At 43.6% G+C, this 17,831-nt stretch overlaps 1 protein-coding gene across 1 annotated transcript in view; it reads right to left on the bottom strand.

Moving 5' to 3' along the window:
* Nucleotides 1–17,831, bottom strand: part of LOC139278207 (polycystin-1-like protein 2) — a 159,534-nt gene that overhangs the window by 113,447 nt on the left and 28,256 nt on the right. The window contains exons 4-8 of the mRNA XM_070896855.1: nucleotides 16,914–17,140; nucleotides 14,943–15,335; nucleotides 9,062–9,093; nucleotides 7,536–7,889; nucleotides 5,052–5,183 (exon numbers count right to left, since the gene is read on the bottom strand). Of these exons, the coding sequence (XP_070752956.1) occupies nucleotides 5,052–5,183; nucleotides 7,536–7,889; nucleotides 9,062–9,093; nucleotides 14,943–15,335; nucleotides 16,914–17,140 (1,138 nt within the window). The remainder of the gene's footprint in view (nucleotides 1–5,051; nucleotides 5,184–7,535; nucleotides 7,890–9,061; nucleotides 9,094–14,942; nucleotides 15,336–16,913; nucleotides 17,141–17,831) is intronic.

Genomic DNA, 17,831 nt, shown 5'->3' with positions numbered 1-17,831 from the left:
TGTACATTTCAATGTCACATGTCCAAGTAATGTTAGTAAAGGTTCACTAATTTCATAGAAAAAGGCAGTTATCTTATTTGTGGGGGGGGGGGGGGGGGGGCAGGGGAATGAAAGAGGAATGTTGAGCCCTGAGTACCAATTATTGCTGAATTAGTAGTAAGAATGTAAGAACATAAGAATTAGGAGCAGGAGTAGGCCATACGGCCTTTTGCGCCTGCTCCACCATTTAATAAGATCATGGCGGATCTTCAATCTCAACACTACTTTCCCCATCTAAATTCCTCATCTCACTTTTAAATGGCCAGCCCCTTATCCTGAGACTATGCCCCCTAGATCTAGACTCTCTAGCCAGGGGAAACAACCTCCCAGCATCTGCCCTGTCAATCCCCTTCAGAATTGTATATGCTTCAATGAGATCACCTCTCATTCTTCTAAACTCCAGAGAGTATAGGTCCAATCTACTCAATAGTGGTTTGGGTTGAGGCCTGTTCACTAAAGAATTGGCTTTAAACTAAATAGTGGCCGGGGGGAGGGTTCAGGTGAGGGGAAATTTAAAAAGTCAAAAAGAAAGGAGAAGGCAAGAGTGGAAGGTAACGATATGGGTAATGATAACCAGAGTGTGACAAGAAGGGACAGAATGTATAAACATAAGAGTGCATCAGAAGGTAGAGTCAGCATAGGAAAAAATGATAAAAATAAAAAGTAAAAGCTCTTTACCTAAATGCACGCAGCATTCGTAACAAGATAGCAAGATAGATGAGTTGACAGCACAAATAGAAATACATGAGTGTGATCGAATAGCCATTACAGAGCCGTGGTTGCAAAGTGACCAAGGTTGGGAACTGAATATTCAACGTATTTGACATTTCAGAAGGGTATAGGCAGAAAGGAAAAGGAGGTGGGGCAGCTCAGTTAATAAAGGATGGGATCAGTGCATTAGTGAGAAATGATATTGGCTAGAAGATCAAGATGTAGAATCAGTTTAGGTAGAAATAAGAAATAATAAGGGAAATAAGTCACTAGTGGGAGTAGTCAATAGGCTCCCTAACAGTAGCTACACTGTAGGACAGAGTATAAATAAATAATGGAGGCTTGTAAGAAAGCTACGGCAATAATCATGGGCGATTTTAATCTTCATATAGATTAGACAAATCAAATTGGCAAAGGTAGCCTTGAGGACGAGTTCATAGAATGTATTTGGGATGGTTTCTTAGAACAATACATTGTGGAGCCAACCAGGGAGCAGGCTATTTTAGATCTGGCAATGTGTAATGAGATACAATTAGTTAATGATCTTATTGCAAAGGATCCTCTAGGGAATTTCAAATTCAGTTTAAGGGTGAGAAACTCGAGTCTCAAACTAATGTCCTTAACTGAAATAAAGGCAATTATAAAGATATGAAGACAGAGTTGGTTAAAGAGGACTGGGAAAATAGATCAAAGGATAAGACCGTATAAAAGCAGTGGCAGACATTTAAGGAGATATTTCATAACTCTCAGCAAAGGTATATTCCAGTGAGAAAGAAAGACTCTAAGAGAAGGATGAACCAACCGTGGCTAACTAAGGAAGTTAAGGATGATATCAAATTGAAAACAAAGATGTACAATGTTGTGAAGATTAGTGGTAGATCAGAGGATTGGGAAATATTTAGAAACCAGCAAAGGATGACTAAAAAAATAAAGAGAGAGAAGATAGATTATGAGAGTAAACTCGCAAGAAATATAAAAACAAACAGTAAGCGCTTCTATGGGTATATAAAAAGGAAGAGAGTAGCTAAAGGACACAAAGAATCAGTAAAAGGATATAGACAAGTTAAGTGAGTGGGAAAACATTTGGCAAATGGAGTATAATGTGGGAAAATGTGAGGTTATCCACTTTGGTTGAGAATAAAAAAAACTAATTATTATTTAAATAAGAACATAAGAAATATGAGCAGGAATAGGCCATTTGGTCCCTCGAGCCTGCTCCGCCATTCAATAAGATCATGGCTGATCTGATCATGGGCTCAGCTCCACTTCCCTACCCACTCCCCATAATCCTTATCGCTCAAAAATCTGTCTATCTCCACCTTAAATATATTCAATGACCCAGCCTCCATAGCTCTCTGGGGTAGAGAATTCCACAGATTTACAACCCTCAGAGAATAAATTTCTCCTCATCTCAGTTTTAAATGGATGGCCCCTTATACTAAGACTATGCCCCCTAGTTTTAGTTTCCCCTTTGAGTGGAAATACCTCTCTGCATCCACCTTGTCGAGTCCCCTCATTATCTTATATGTTTCAATAAGATCACCTCTCATTCTTCTGAACTCCGATGTATATAGGCCCAACCTACTCAACCTATTTTCATAAGTCAACCCCCTCATCTATGGAATTAACTTAGTGAATCTTCTCTGAACCGCCTCCAATGCAAGTATATCCTTCCTTAAATACAGAGACCAAAACTGTACGCAGTACTCCAGGTGTGGAGTGTGACGACTCTGCCTTTGACACAAGTGTCCTCGATTCCATCCCGCAGCATGCTACCCACCACCATCTCAGCAAAACCCCAGCCCTGCACGAGGTAGAAAAGGCCATCCGTCAGCTCAAGGACAACAAGGCTACGGGTGCGGATGGAATCCCCGCTGAGACACTAAAGTATGGCGGAGAGGCACTATTGGCACGAATGCATGACCTCATCTCTCTCATCTGGAAGGAGGAGAGCATGCCGGCAGATCTGAGAGATGCAGTAATCGTGACCATCTTTAAAAAAGGGGACAAGTCCGACTGCGGCAACTACAGAAGAATCTCCCTGTTGTCAGCCACTGGGAAAGTCATCGCTAGAATCTTACTCGGCCGTCTTTTCCCTGTGGCTGAGGAGCTCCTCCCAGAATCACAGTGCGGATTCCATCCACTATGCGGCACAAAAGATATGATCTTCAGGGCGCGATAACTGCAAGAGAAATGCAGGGGACAGCACCAACCCATGCACATGGCCTTCTTTGACCTTACAAAGGCCTTTGACACTGTTAACCGGCGAGGGACTATGGCGCGTCCTCCTCCATTTTGGCTGCCCCCAAAAGTTTGTCGCCATCCTCTGCCTGCTCCACGATGGCATGCAAGCCATGATCCTGACCAATGGATCCACCACAGACCCAATCAACGTCCAAACCGGGTTCAAGCAGGGCTGCGTCACCATGCCAATCCTCTTCTCGATCATCCTTGCTGCAATGCTCCACTTCAACACTCAACAAACTCCCTGCTGGACTGGAACTAAACTATAGAACCAGTGGGAACCTGTTCAACCTTCGTCGTCTCCAGGCCAGACCCAAGACTGTCCCATCCTCTGTCATCGAACTACAGTATGCGGATGATGCTTGCGTCTGCGCACATTCAGAGGCTGAACTCCAAATCATCGTTAACATCTTCACTGAGGTGTACGAAAGCATGGGCCTTGCACTAAACATCCATAAGACAAAGGTCCTCCACCAACCTGACCCCACCTTACAGCACTGCCCTCAGTCATCAAGATCCACGACGCGGCCCTGGACAACGCGGACCACTTTCCATACCTCAGGAGCCTACTATCAGCAAGGGCAGACATCGACGACAAGGTTCAACATCATCTCCAGTGCATCAGTGCAGCCTTCGGCCGCCTGAGGAAGAGAGTGTTCGAAGATCAGCCCTCAAATCTGGCACCAAGCTTATGGTCTACAGGGCTGTAGTGATACCCACCCTCCTGTATAGCTCAGAAACGTGAACCATATACAGTAGACACCTCAAATCGCTGGAGAGATACCACCAACGATGCCCCCGCAAAATTCTGCAAATCCCCTGGGAGGACAAACGCACCAACGTCAGTGTCCTCAATCAGGCAACAACCCAGCATCAAAGTACTGACCACACTCGACCAGCTCCATTGGGTGGGCCACATTGTTCACATACCGGACATAAGACTCCCAAAGCAAGCGCTCTACTCGGAACTCTTACACGGCAAGCGAGCCCCAGGTGGGCAGAGGAAACATTTCAAGGACACCCTCAAAGCCTCCTTGATAAAGTGTGACATCCCCACCAACACCTGGGAGTCCCTGGCCAAAGACAGCCCTAAGTGGAGGAAGAGCATCCGGGAGGGCGCTGAGCACCTTGAGTCTCGTCGCCGAGAGCATGCAGAAAACAAGCGCAGGCAGCGGAAGGAGCGTGCGGCAAACCAATCCCGCCCACCCTGTTCTTCAACGACTGTCTGTCCCACCTGTGACAGAGACTGTAATTCCCGAATTGGACTATTCAGTCACCTGAGAACTAATTTTTGGAGTGGAAGCAAGGCTTCCTCGATTTCGAGGGACTGCCTATGATGATGTGAAATGTATAATATTCTGAGGGAGCTAGACAGGGTAGATGCAGAGAGGATGTTTCCCCTCATGGGGGAATCTAGAACTAGGGGGTATAGTTTCAGAGTAAGGGGTTGAACATTTAAAATGGAGATCCTTCTCAGAGGGTCGTGAATCTTTGGAATTCTCTACCACAGAGAGCTGTTGAGGCTGAGTCATTGAATATATTTAAGGTAGAGATAGGCAGATTTTTGAATGATAGCGGAGTCAGGGGTTATGGCGAGCAGGAGTGGAGTGGAGGCCAAGATCAGATCTTATTGAATGGCGGAGCAGGCTCGAGGGGCCAAATGGCCTACTCCTGCTTATATTTCTTTGGAATGGACTGAGACCATTCAAACTCATCGTATATAGGACCCTTATAGTTCACTGAAGATACTTTCATCCTATCAGCCTGGGCTGGATTAAAACTCGGGTCTGTTTAACCCACATCCCACCATTTCCTCACAAGACTTTCTCCTTATTTTGTGACATAATTGTAGCAGATAGGCTTTTACAGCCACTTCTGTTACATTCAATCCTGTTTACAAAACACTCTTTTTGTTTAGTCAAGCTTTTGTGTAAAATTGATTTTACTAGAGACAAAGGGCAACTATCTATCTGTAACTTAATTGCGGTATTGAACTTAAAAGATGCCCATTTAAATTCTGCCCTTTACAATAACCGAGCATGCTGAATCCGTCTTACCCGAGCTGTCGAGGTCAGTTTACTGTGGTTTCTGGTCAGTTGATCCAGCAATGCTGTTGCTTGTTCGACTCTCGTCAAATCACCTGCACTTTTTACTGCAGAGTTGAAGTTCACCATTATGTCTTCCATCAGCTTGTCAATGATTTCAGGTAAAACGTAAACACATTTGTTAGAAATTATGTCATTTCTCCCAGATTTCTACCTTTTTCTCTTGTCCCTTGATACAACTATTCCACACCTAACTGGTAATGAAGTTCCCGATGTCGGCTCTATCTGTGTTCCATAGGCGACAGAGGAGGAGATGCAGATCAGCAGGTGAGTAAAACCGAGTGCGCCCTTGTCCTCAGTAGTGCGTGGCCATAAAAGGAGCGGCGAGTGGCGGCCCTGGGCAGCCTGGAGGCATGCCACTACAAGGTACACCGCGAGCTGGTGCAGGAGGCCGACAGCTGTGAAGAGTGACGTCAAGATCAAGGTCGGTGATTGGAGCATGGGCAGATACAGCAGGAGTGGCGAGGTCTGGGCGAAGGAGCGGTGAGAGACTGTGGGGAGACGTGCCCAGGGGAGGCACGAGTTCGGGGCCAGGAGCCCAGGGGCAGCACGGGCCAGCCCACATTGCGATATGTGTGTGCACGAGGTCCATGTAGCAGAGCTGGTCTCCAGTTGTCTTGGGTAATCCTTGCCACTGGATCAAGACCTAGCTCTGTCAAGCATGTGTGGTGGCTGGTGTGCAACGGCCACCCCACGTTAAAAATATGCACACACAGGCATCGACCACGTTTCAGGGTGTAGGTCGGGTCCTTCTTTGAAACACCTGTGAACTCGTCCTTTTTTTGGCGTGGAAGCAAGTCATCCTCGTTTCGAGGGACTGCCTATGATGATGAGTGCATGCCACTCAACATTGATTTAAAAAGACAGAACCGATCACACCTGCACAGCTGATGTGATCGCACATAAAAAATGTTTTTTTAAAAACTGTCACTGTTGATATTCTTGCTATGCAATTCACTCTATTTACATTGCGAGACCGATTCTAATGCACCATAACAGCATAAAAACATGTGCATGTGCGAATTTGTGCGTGAATTGTGTTGTTATTAATTCAATTTTTGACATTGTTTTCTGGCTGACGTACATTCCAAATTGGTCACAGAAGATACGTCCAGGGCAGAGGACCATAGTGCTGGTCTGTACAGGAGGAACTGAGCCAGCTGGAGGACACAGGAGGTGGCAGCCTCTACCTTCTACAGCATAATATTTATATTGTAATCCAGAGTGGTACTGCCTCCACAAACGCCAGATAAATTACCTCTGAAGTGAGTTTTGCTGCCTTATTTATTTTACAGGCCGACTGCCAATTTCAGGGGTGCCGTTGGTGGTGGTTTTGTGACATTAATGGTCTATTAAACAGACAGCAGGATTTGGATTTCTCTCCGTCGTATAAAACAGACAGGGAAACCAATTACGCTGACAAATTAAAATGAACCCATCTACAGTCCAAATATGGCCCAGAACTAATACTCAAAAGAGTAACCAGTGGAGTTACACAGGGATCTTTACCAGGATACGTACTGTGCACAATATCTGTGAATGATATGGAACATTGCTTTGTGCAGCCAGCGTCATTGCATTTAAATAAGTGGATAGGCTAGGAAATGGCAGATGGATTTGAATGTGGTTAAATGCGGGCTAATGGATCTATAGGAACAGTAACAGTAAATATGCATTAAATGAAAGGGTCCTATTTTGTTATTCCATTGGCAAACTGAAAAGGAAAACAATTTAGCCTGAACTAGTTACTAATAAGGCAATTTGGGTACTGTACTACAAATTACGTTATATTAATATTGTACAGATCAATGTTGAGGCCAGTGCTGGATTATGTCATGCAGATTTGGTTACCCTACCTAAAAGAAATATAGGTGCAATAGAAAGGGTTCACAGAAGAGGGACCAAGATGATTCCTGGCCTTAGAGAACTAAGTTATGAAGAAAGACTCAAGGGGACAAATTAATTTTTGCTGGAGAAAAGACTGAGGGGAAACACGAGAGAGGACTTCAAAATAATGAAAGTTATAGGTGATGATGAAATAAACATTAACTGCAACATCAAGCTAAAGATTAGAGGACACAAATACAAAATTCACAAGCCTCAAGCAAGGCTAGAAATGGAAGTGAAGAAATTCTCCATTAAAGGAGTGGATAATGTGGAATACACTCGCAGAAATCGTGGAGTTGGAAGTAAACTACTGTGCCCTAAAATAGGGGAGCAAGTGTGGTGCGCGAGGGACGTCCGCAATAGGATAGTCATCTGTGGACTCTGGATGGAGTGGTCTTGATGGGTAGAATGGCCTTTTCTCCCTCTGCATTTTCTCATGTGCTAATACAATGGGCTGGCATTCCTTCCTATTAATGGTGAATGGAGAACAATTGGCCTTAGCACTGTTCATGAAAACAAATGACACAAGAATGAAGCTGTATCACCTACCTCAAAAGAACCCTTAAGTGTCCAAAATATGAAGACATCTAATGAATTCGCTACAACACCTAAATCTTCCACTGTGGAACGTGCTGTGGCAGAAGAAAATATTGCATTGACACCCCGTGTCCCTTTAGTTGAAGCAAGTGCCGTGGGAATTCCTGTACGCAAGGACATTTGTGAAGGATTGTTTAAGGTAGGTGGAACTGGTTGGTTGGAAATAGCTGCAGGTGATGACTTTGATGGAGAAAGGTCTTTGGGGGGTGACGTTGATCGAGAAAGACGCTGAGTGGTGGTTTTTTGTGGTCGTATTTGAGTATTGTTCTCTTCGCTCGTCTTCTCTTTGCTCCTCTTGCTTCTTAACTGTAAGAAAATAAACATTAAATATTTCTTTGCTGAAATTATATAAAATGCACAATAAGCTAAACACATACTACAGATCATCAGAATTTTATCTGATCGCCATTGCTTCTGTTTCTTATACCTGCATATCTATTCAGCTCATGATAACATCCAGTGGAACAGCTTATATAAAGAGAGGACGACATCATTGTTTGGAAATAAATTGTAATGTGCCAATTTAAAATTTCAACTCTCAATGCTGGGTTTAATAAGGAGTAGATTACTGGTCAGAATTTAATAACAACAACCTGTATTTATATAGCACCTTTAATGTGTCCCTAGCCACTTTAAACAGCATTGTTCATTTTCAGATTTACTTCAATGATCATCTCAAAATAACATATCCTATTCAAACACAAAAGCAAAATATTGTGGATGCTGCAAACCTGAAATAAAAACAAAAAATGCTGCAAATATTCAGCAGGTCAGGCAGGCATCTGTGGAGAGGGAAACAGAGTTAGTGTTTCAGGTTGATGAACTGGAGAAAAAAACCTGTTAGACCTTTAACTTTTTCTAGTTCGGATGAAGGTCATCGACCTGAAACGTTAACTCTGCTTCTCTCTCCACAGATGCTGCGTATTTCCAGCATTTTCGGTTTTTATTTCCTACTCAAATCCCTGCTGGAGCCCCATTTAGCAGTTTGGACAATCAAGTACCCACTGACTTGTTTGAGACTGATGTGTGGTATGATCATCTTAGGGGCAGAGTGACTCTGGGTAGTGATATTATTTCAAAGTACTGTAACTATAATTTATTAGACTATGTTAGTAAGCTTTATTTTTCCAGAGAAAATAAACTATTTGCTGGTTAAATGTGTCACAAAAGGGAGCAAAAAGTTAGGTTCCCTGATCACAGATCATGGCCTCGCCCCCCCCTCCCCATCACAGCGCATATTTTGATGGACAAAACCGGGAGTGGGCTTTAATCTTCCCTCTCCTACAATCAATTAGGATATTCCACCAACGTAGGCAATAAGACACGATTTGCAGGTTTGGTACACATTGCAAAATGGTTTTGGCTGGCGAAGCTTCAGTAACCCCACTGCAAGTAGGGCATAAACCTCACTCCTGGAGGCACTTTCAGGTATGTGTAAGTAATCAAATAATGTACATTTACTAATTAAAACAACTTACCTTAATTAATCTATGTTTCCTTATGAGAGGACCTGTAAAAGTAAATGGAAGAGATAAACAATTTTAAATGAAGTACCAGCCCAACATGCGTACTATAATGAATGTGTAAAACATGGGTTCTAGAAATAATCTTTCAATAAAATCAATTTAACAAAAGTGAAGACAGAAAAATATACCCTATTGAGTCTGTATACTGCATATTGGACATCAATATCTTGCAGTGAAATATCACTTTGCATCCATAATGACATGGTAGTGCAAACCATATTGTCTTACTAACAAAGGGGACTTGTTCACTAGGTTACGCATGGAGAACTCTACTGTTTCTCTTCCATTCTTCGCCTAGAGGAAAGTCCCCGGACCCGGGGGGCAGTGAGTGCCCCGCCTTGAAGCGACCGTCCTATCTGCAAGGCTCGCCGTGAAAGCGCCAAGATGTCCTCGGACTGAATGCGCGAGCGCAGGCAGGCAGCCATCCCAGCCGGAAGTTACGCAGGTAGTGTACCGAGCACACGTACACCCGAGCTCACCCACGAGGAATTAACTGGGAAATGGCCTGGGCATATAGCCAAGGGCTATGAGGAGGGATTGTAATGGGGTAAAAAGTATATTTAAAAATGAAATAAAGTTATGGCACAAAATCAGGTTAAAGGGCATAGCTCGTGCTTGCGTGCTTATCTTTAAAAACTGCAGAACAAGCTTAAAACTGAAGAACAAGGTTAAAACTGCAGAACAACAAATTCCAATAGACTGAGGTCAGCTCCTCATGAGCTGAGCAGATAAAGGTTAATAAATCAATGTAGCTCCGCTGATAAGTTGTAGGCCAACTGGTGGTCGTAGAAGGCTTTGCCTCGGAAAATGTATAACTCTGCGTTGAACCATTACTCGGGGAAGATCCTTTCTTAGGCAGCGAAGACTGTGACGCTTCCCCTGCATATGCTTGAATAAAGATCGTAAAAGTGAATCCAAGGTTTTGTTTGTTTGATTCCATGGTCGTTTCCTTATTTCAGGGAATCCAACTTGAAAAAGAGAAGCCTTCATTTTACCCCAACACAAAATAACAGGGAACATGTTTAGAACAGGCGAAAATCCAAAAAGTGGAAACATCTAACTGAACTTGTGCAACACATCATAAGGTCTGATGTGAAGATGAAGATGGTAGGCCAGTGATGGAGTAAGTGAATGTTTAAGCTGGTGGATAGAATGCTGATTCAGTGGACTGCTTTCTCCTGGATGATGAGAAACATTTTGGAGTGTTGTTGTAGCTGCACACGTCCAGACAAGTGGAGAATGTCCCATCACACCCCTGACTTGAGCCTTGTAGGTGGTGGAGAGGCTTTGAAGAGGCAGAAAGCGAGTCATGTATCCAGCTCTAGTAGCACAGCATTTATGTGATTGGTCCAGTTGAGTTTCTGGTCAATGGTGACCCCCAGGATGTTGATGATGGGGGATGTGATGATGGTAATACCATTGACTGTAAAGAGGAAATGGTTAGGCTCTCTCTTGTTGGAGATAGTTATTGGTTGGCACTTGACTGGCACGAATGTTACTTGCCACTTATCAGTCAAGCGTGGATGTTGTCCAGGTCTTTCTGCAAGCTGGCACGGATTATTTCATTATCTGAGGAATTGGAAATAGAGTTCACCACCATGTAATCTTCGTCTTCACTTCAGACCTTATGATGGAGGAAAGATCATTGATGAAGTAGCTAAAGATAGTTGAGCCTAGGACACTACCCTCTGTAACTCCTACAGCAATGTCCTGGGGCTAGGATGATTGGCCTGTAACAACCACAACCATCTTCCTTTGTGTCAGATATGACTCCAGCCACTGAAGAGCTTTCCCCCTAATCCCTATTGACTTCAGTGCCACGCCCGATCAAATACTGCTTTCATGTCAAGGGTAATCACTCTCACTTTACCTCTGGAATTAAACTCTTGTGTCCATGTTTGGACTCAGGCTGTAATGAGGTCTGGAGCTGAGTGGCCATGCTTGAACTCAAATAGAACATCGGTGAGCAGGTTATTGGTCAGTAAGCACTGTTGATGACTTCTTCTATCACTTTGCTAATAGGGTGGTTACTGGCCAGGTTGAATTTGTCCTGCTTTTTATGGATAGGACATACCTGGGCAATTGATCACATTGTCGGGTAGATGTCAGTGTTGTAGCTGTGCTGAAACAGCTTGACTAAAGTCATGGCTAGTTCTGAAACATCGGTTTTAGTATTACAGTCGGGATGATGTCAGGGCCTGTAGCCTTTGCTGTGTCCAGTGCATTCAGTAGTTTCTTGATGTTGCATGGAGTGAATCGAGTTGGCTGAAGATTGGCATCTATGATTATGGGGACCTCAGGAGAAGACCGAAAAGGATCGATCACTCGGCACGTTTGGTTGAAGATGATTGCAAATGGTCCAGCCTTGTCTTTTCCATTCACAGGCTGGGCTCCACCATCTTTGAGGGTGGGGATGTTCATGGAGCTACCTTCTCACATTAGTTACTTAATTATCCACCACCATTCATGACTGGATGTGGCAGGACTACAGAGCTTTGACCTGATCCATTTATTATGGGATTGCTTAGCTCTGTCTATAGCATGCTGCTTCGGATATTTAGCATGCATGTAGTCCTGTGCTGTAGCTTTACCAGGTTGCCACTTCATTTTCAAGTATGCCTGGTGCTGAACCCAGCAGGCTCATCTACACTCCTCTTTGTACCATGATTGGTTATCTGATTTGATGGTGGATGAGTAAGGAATATGCAGGACTATGCGACTAAAGATTGTAGTACAATACAATGTTCTGCTGCTGCTGATGGCTCACAGCGTCTCATGAATGTCCAGTTTTGAGCTGCTAGACCTGTTCTTAATCTATCCCACTTAGCACAGTGTTATTGCCACATGACACAATGGGAAGCCGTTACACAAGGACTGTGCAGTGGTCACTCCTACCAATACCATCATAGACAGACACATCTGTGACCGCTAGATTGATAAAGATGAGATCAAGTATGTTATTCCCTCATGTTGGTTCTCTCACCACCTGCCGCAAGCCCAGTCTGGCTCCTACGTCCTTCAGGACTCGGCCAGCTCAGTCAGTGGTGATACTACCAAGCCAGTGATGGTCAGTGATGGACAATAAAGTGCTCTACCTAGATTACATTTTGTGTTCTTGCTATCGTAAGTGCTTCCTCCAAGTGTTATTCAACATGGAGGAGAACTGATTCATCAGCAGGTTTCCTTGCCTATGTTTGACCTGGAGCCACAAGACTTATTGGGATCCAGATCCAATGTTTAAGACTTCCAGGGCCATTCCCACTGTATACCATTTGCCCCCATCTCTAGTGGGTCTGTCCTGTTGGTGTGACAGGACATACCCAGGGATGGTGATGTAGGAGTCTGGGACATTGGCTGATAGTCATACTCACAGAATCATACCTATGTCACCACAACTTTCTAAGACACCAGACATTAGTGAGGAGGACTTTGCAGGGTCAACTGGGCTATTCAAACATGATAGAAACATAGAAACATAGAAAATAGTTGCAGGAATAGGCCGTTCGACCCTTCGAGCTTGCATCACCATTCAATATGATCATGGCTGATCATGCAACCTCAGTACCCAACCCCTGCCTTCTCTCCATACCCGCTGATCCCTTTAGCCATAAGGGCCACATCTCACTCCCTTTTGAATATGTCCAATGAATTGGACTCCACAACTTTCTGTGGCAGAGAATTCCACAGTCCACAACTCTCTGGGTGAAAAAGTTTCTCCTCATCTCGGTCCTTTATGACTTACCTCTTATCCATAGACTGTGTCCCCTGGTTCTGGACTTCCCCAACAGCGGAAACATTCTTCCTGCATCTAACCTGCCCAGTCCCATCAGAATTTTATACGTTTCTATGAGATCCCCTCTCATTCTTCTAAATTCGAGTGAGTATAAGCCTAGCCGATCCAGTCGTTCTTCATATGTCAGTCCTGCCATCCCGGGAATCAGTCTGGTGAACCTTCGCTGCACTCCCTCAATAGCAAGAATGTCCATCCTCAGATTAGGAGACCAAAACTGCACACAATACTCAAGGTGTGGTCTCACCAAGGCCCTGTACAACAGCAGCAAGACCACCCTGCTCCTATACTCAAATTCCCTCGCTATGAAGGCCAGCATGCCATTTGCTTTCTTTAGTGCCTGCTGTACCTGCATGCCTACCTTCAATAACTGATGTACCATGACACCCAGGTCTCGTTGCACCTCTCCTTTTACTAATCTGTCACCATTCAGATAATAATCTGCCTTCCTGTTTTTGCCACTAAAGTGGATAACCTCACATTTATCCACATTATTCTGCATCTGCCATGCATTTGCCCATTCACCTAACCTGTCCAAGTCCCCCTGCAGCCTCTTAGCATCCTCCTCACAGCTCACACTGCCACCCAGCTTAGTGTCATCTGCAAACTTGGAGATATTATATTCAATTCCTTCGTCTAAATCATTAATGTATATTGTAAATAGCTAGGGTCCCAGCACTGAACCCTGCGGCACCCCACTAGTCACTGCCTGCCATTCTGAAAAGGACCCATTTATTCCCATTCTTTGCTTCCTGTCTGCCAACCATTTCTCTATCCACGTCAATACATTACCCCCAATACCATGTGCCTTAATTTTGCCCACTAATCTCTTGTGTGGGACCTTGTCAAAAGCCTTTTGAAAGTCCAAATACACCACATCCACTAGTTCTCCCTTGTACACTCTACTAGTTACATCCTCAAAAAATTCAAGAAGATTTGTCAAGCATGATTTCCCTTTCATAAATCTACGCTGACTTGGACCGATCCTGTCACTGCTTTCCAAATGCGCTGCTATTACATCTTTAATAATTGGTTCCAGCATTTTACCCACCACCAATGTCAGGCTAACCCTGTTTTCTCTCTCCCTCCCTTTTTAAAGAATGGGGTTACATTAGCTACCCTCCAATCCATAGGTACTGATCCAGAGTCCATGGAATGTTGGAAAACTCTTACGTTGCATAAAAGCATGCCTTATGTTGCTTTTGCCGGTCATAACATTTTCACAGGCATTCGCTGGGCAGAAGTTGAGCAAATAGCCTAGCTGTCTGCCTGTGAATGCCGTTTTCTATCAGATTCATACGATCTGTCAAGAGGATACCTGACATATCACATGTTCAGGGTTTCGATGCATGCGCAGCGCATACTTAAACCTGGAACTTGCGGGGCCCATACGGTTGCATGCGCACCCCGTACACACCTGTAGGGGCTGCAAATTACAGCCCCATTGTCTGGGAACAATAATGGCAGAATCCCATCCTCTCCTTAAGCAATTTCAATAACTGTACACTTTCCAGCAAGGGTCAGTGTATAACAATGAATGGGATTCCAGTTGGTGGGGCCAATTGTAGATCCTGCCTGGGTGACATCAGCACTGTCAGCACAGAGGAGCCAACATGGAGTCTGCCTGGTGATATGGTTCACCTCTGCACCGGGTAATGCATTTCACTGCACAGCCTTCAGAGAAGCTGCAAAGCTTTTTGTGTCCATTTCTATTTGCTTCGTCATTTCAAATTTTTAATTTTAAATTAATTTTGTCTGTAATTTGTTATCCTTGCTACTATCGCTACATCCGGTGGTCATGAAAGGCACTATATAAATGCAAGCCTTTCTTTCCTGATATTGACATATAGACTGCATTATTTTAACAGGTTAACTATAAGTCCTATATATTCAGTCTTACCTGCATGGTGCTGTTACAGTATGCAAATCGTTCCATTGTAATATTTTAGATGTATATAAAATATATGTTATTCCTCTTAACATATGGTAAAATGGCATAAAGCTGTGAGGATACTAAATACAAATCTCCAAAGAGCTTCTTACCTGCAGAATGCCTTAGAGTGCTATAATCTTTCGGTTTTTCTTTTGAATGCCTCACTGCATCATTGACATTTGCATTCACAGCAACTTGTTCAAATTGTCTCTTCACTGGGTCACCATCTAATAGTGCGACACTTATTGGAAGATCATTCAACGGTGCCAGAGTGGTTGAGTGTAATGTGACTTCTAAACCAACAAGCGGCTCCATTAAATGAATGCTAATATTCCGAGATGTTTGTTTCAACGTCAGGTTATTCAAGACATGAATGGTCATTTGATGTATACCCGGTCCAATAAGCTGCTGAGTGGCATTGTCAACAGAGATCATACCTGGCTGTACAGTGGACACGTGGAGAGTGATATTTCCAATTGATGCCGTGTGAATAAGATTGGCACCTGTGAAAAAATGTTAAAGATAATTTTGTGATCATTGTCTACAAGTATTTCTCAATTCAATTGGATTCCTGAGGTAGTCTGCTAAGGAAAACACACTTTAGGATTCAGTTCTATGGTAGTGGCCTTCCTAACTCTGCATAGTGTATCACTTTTTTCATTTAACCGTGGGAACTGACATGGAGATTAAAACATTTATTTTTAACTGGATCAACAATGCTTAAAAAACTAACATGAAGAGGCTCGAAGGAGGCATTGATACAGTGAGAAGAATGCAGAGAATAAAACAGGGAATACTGAAAGGAATCTGCAAACCATGAGACAAATATGAAATATTGGGGCAGATCAAAAACACATGGGAGAGGACTGGATAGGATAGGAAATAATTATTTTAAGAAGTCTGGTGTTCATTGTGAAACTATTTTGTTTGTTCTTTATCCTTAACTACTAACAGATTTCCCACAGAAGAGGGGTGAGATTTGAGATCCATATTGACCTGGATGCAATATTGTCTAATATTACATTAACGATTTGGACTCTGGAATCAGAAGTACAATTTCAAAATGTGTGAACAACAACAGATAGTCACTAATAAATCCAATAGGGAATTCAGGAGAAACTTCTTTAACCAAAGAGTGGTAAGAATGTGAAACTTGCTACCACATGAAGTAGTTGAGGCAAATAGCATTGATACATTTAAGAGGAGCTAGACAAGGGGGAAAGGAATAGAAGGATATGCTGATATGATTAAATGAAGAGGGGTGGGAGGAGGTTCATGTGGAGCATAGATCATCATCATCATAGGCAGTCCCTCGAACCGAGGATGACTTGCTTCCACGTCAAAAAGTTCACAGATGTTTCAATGATGGACCTAAAATTCCAGGTCCAAACTACATGTTGAAGGGTGGAAGATGCCTGTGCTTGGATTTTTTTAATGTGTAGTGACCGTTGCACACCAGCCACCACACGGGCTTGACAGCGCTAGGTCTTGGTCCAGTGGCAAGGATTAATCAAGACGACTGGAGACCTGCTCTGCTGCACGGACCTAGTGCGCGCACATATCGCAGTGTGGGCTGGCCCGTGCTGCCCCGGGCCCTCGCCTCTTCTGGGCCCGGAACTCGCGCCTCTCCTGGGCCCCGATCACGTCCCTCTACAGTCTCTCGCTGCTCCTTCGCCCCGATCTCGGCGCTCCTGATGTACCTGCCCATGCTCCAATCACCGACCTGGACCTGCTGTTGCTCTCCTGCTCCAGCACGTGGACCTTAGACCAGCTGTGCCACATAGCCTGTTTCTGTGCTGTTAGCTCAATGTAATGTGTTGCAATTCAATGTAATTTTCACATTCTGATAATATCTAATAAGAGTTGAGTTCCAATTTTTTGACAAGAGCCCAAACTAGGTTGGTGTTTTCAAATTTACTCAGTCTGAATCAGTCAGACGTTGGATGATTCAGACTGGTTGTGTAAAGGTAATATAGAACCAGCATTTGAACATGGTAGCTACAGCTAAAAAAGTCTGAAGCTGTAAAAGAAAAAGATCAGAATGCAGTAGAATTCAAATTATGAGAGATATCAAACATTACCTTTTCCAACTGCAATTGGAATCAACAATGTACGTCCATATCGAACTCTACAAGTGGGAATAGCATCTGATTGGTCTGTGCTGGAACACTGGATGCTACCGAAATCACTGGATAGCTCTTGAATAAACACAGTTTTTTCAACTACCAGATAGCCATTCTTGGTCTGACATTCAATGTGGATATTGAAAACCCCAGATCCTCTGTACCTGTGTGAAATCCTGAATGATCTAATATAAATATATACAGTAATCAACAGATACAGCATTGGTAATTATATCTGCATTGATACAGCACACTCTGAAATATCAAGTGCCTTTGCTTTCGTTATGTGCACTACAACAACAACAGCTTGCATTTATATAGCTCCTTTAATGTCACAAAACATCCCAATGCACTTCACTTCAAACAAAATTAACACCGATCCATATAAGGAAATATTAGAACAGATGACCAAAGAGGTAGATTTTAAGGAACATCTTAGAGGAGGAGAGAGAGGTGGAGAGATTTAGGGAGGAAATTCCTGAGCTTAGGGCCTAGGCAGCTGAAGGCACAGCCCCCAATGGTGGAGCGATTAAAATCGGGGATGCGCAAGGGGCCAGAATTGGAGGAACACAAAGATCTCGAAGGCTTGTAGGGCCAAAGAGATGGGAAGGGGCGAGGCCATGAAGGGATTTGAAAGCAAGGATTGAGAATTTTAAAATTGAAGCCTTCCCGGACCGGGAGCCAATGTAAATCAATGAGTACAGGGGGATGGGTGAATGGGACTTGGTGCGAGTTAGGATACAGGTAGCAGAGTTTTGGATGAGCACAATTTTATGCAAGGTGGAAGATGGGAGGCCACCCAGGAGAGCCTTAAAACAGTCAAGTCTAGAGATAACAAAGGCCAAAATTATATCAGCGGTAAAAAATGCAGGGCAG

Source organism: Pristiophorus japonicus, chromosome 13 (genome assembly GCF_044704955.1).
Source record: "Pristiophorus japonicus isolate sPriJap1 chromosome 13, sPriJap1.hap1, whole genome shotgun sequence".
Lineage (NCBI taxonomy): Eukaryota > Metazoa > Chordata > Chondrichthyes > Pristiophoridae > Pristiophorus > Pristiophorus japonicus.
The sequence above is the reverse complement of the archived record's forward strand: the minus strand, read 5'-3'. Positions and strand labels throughout refer to the sequence as shown.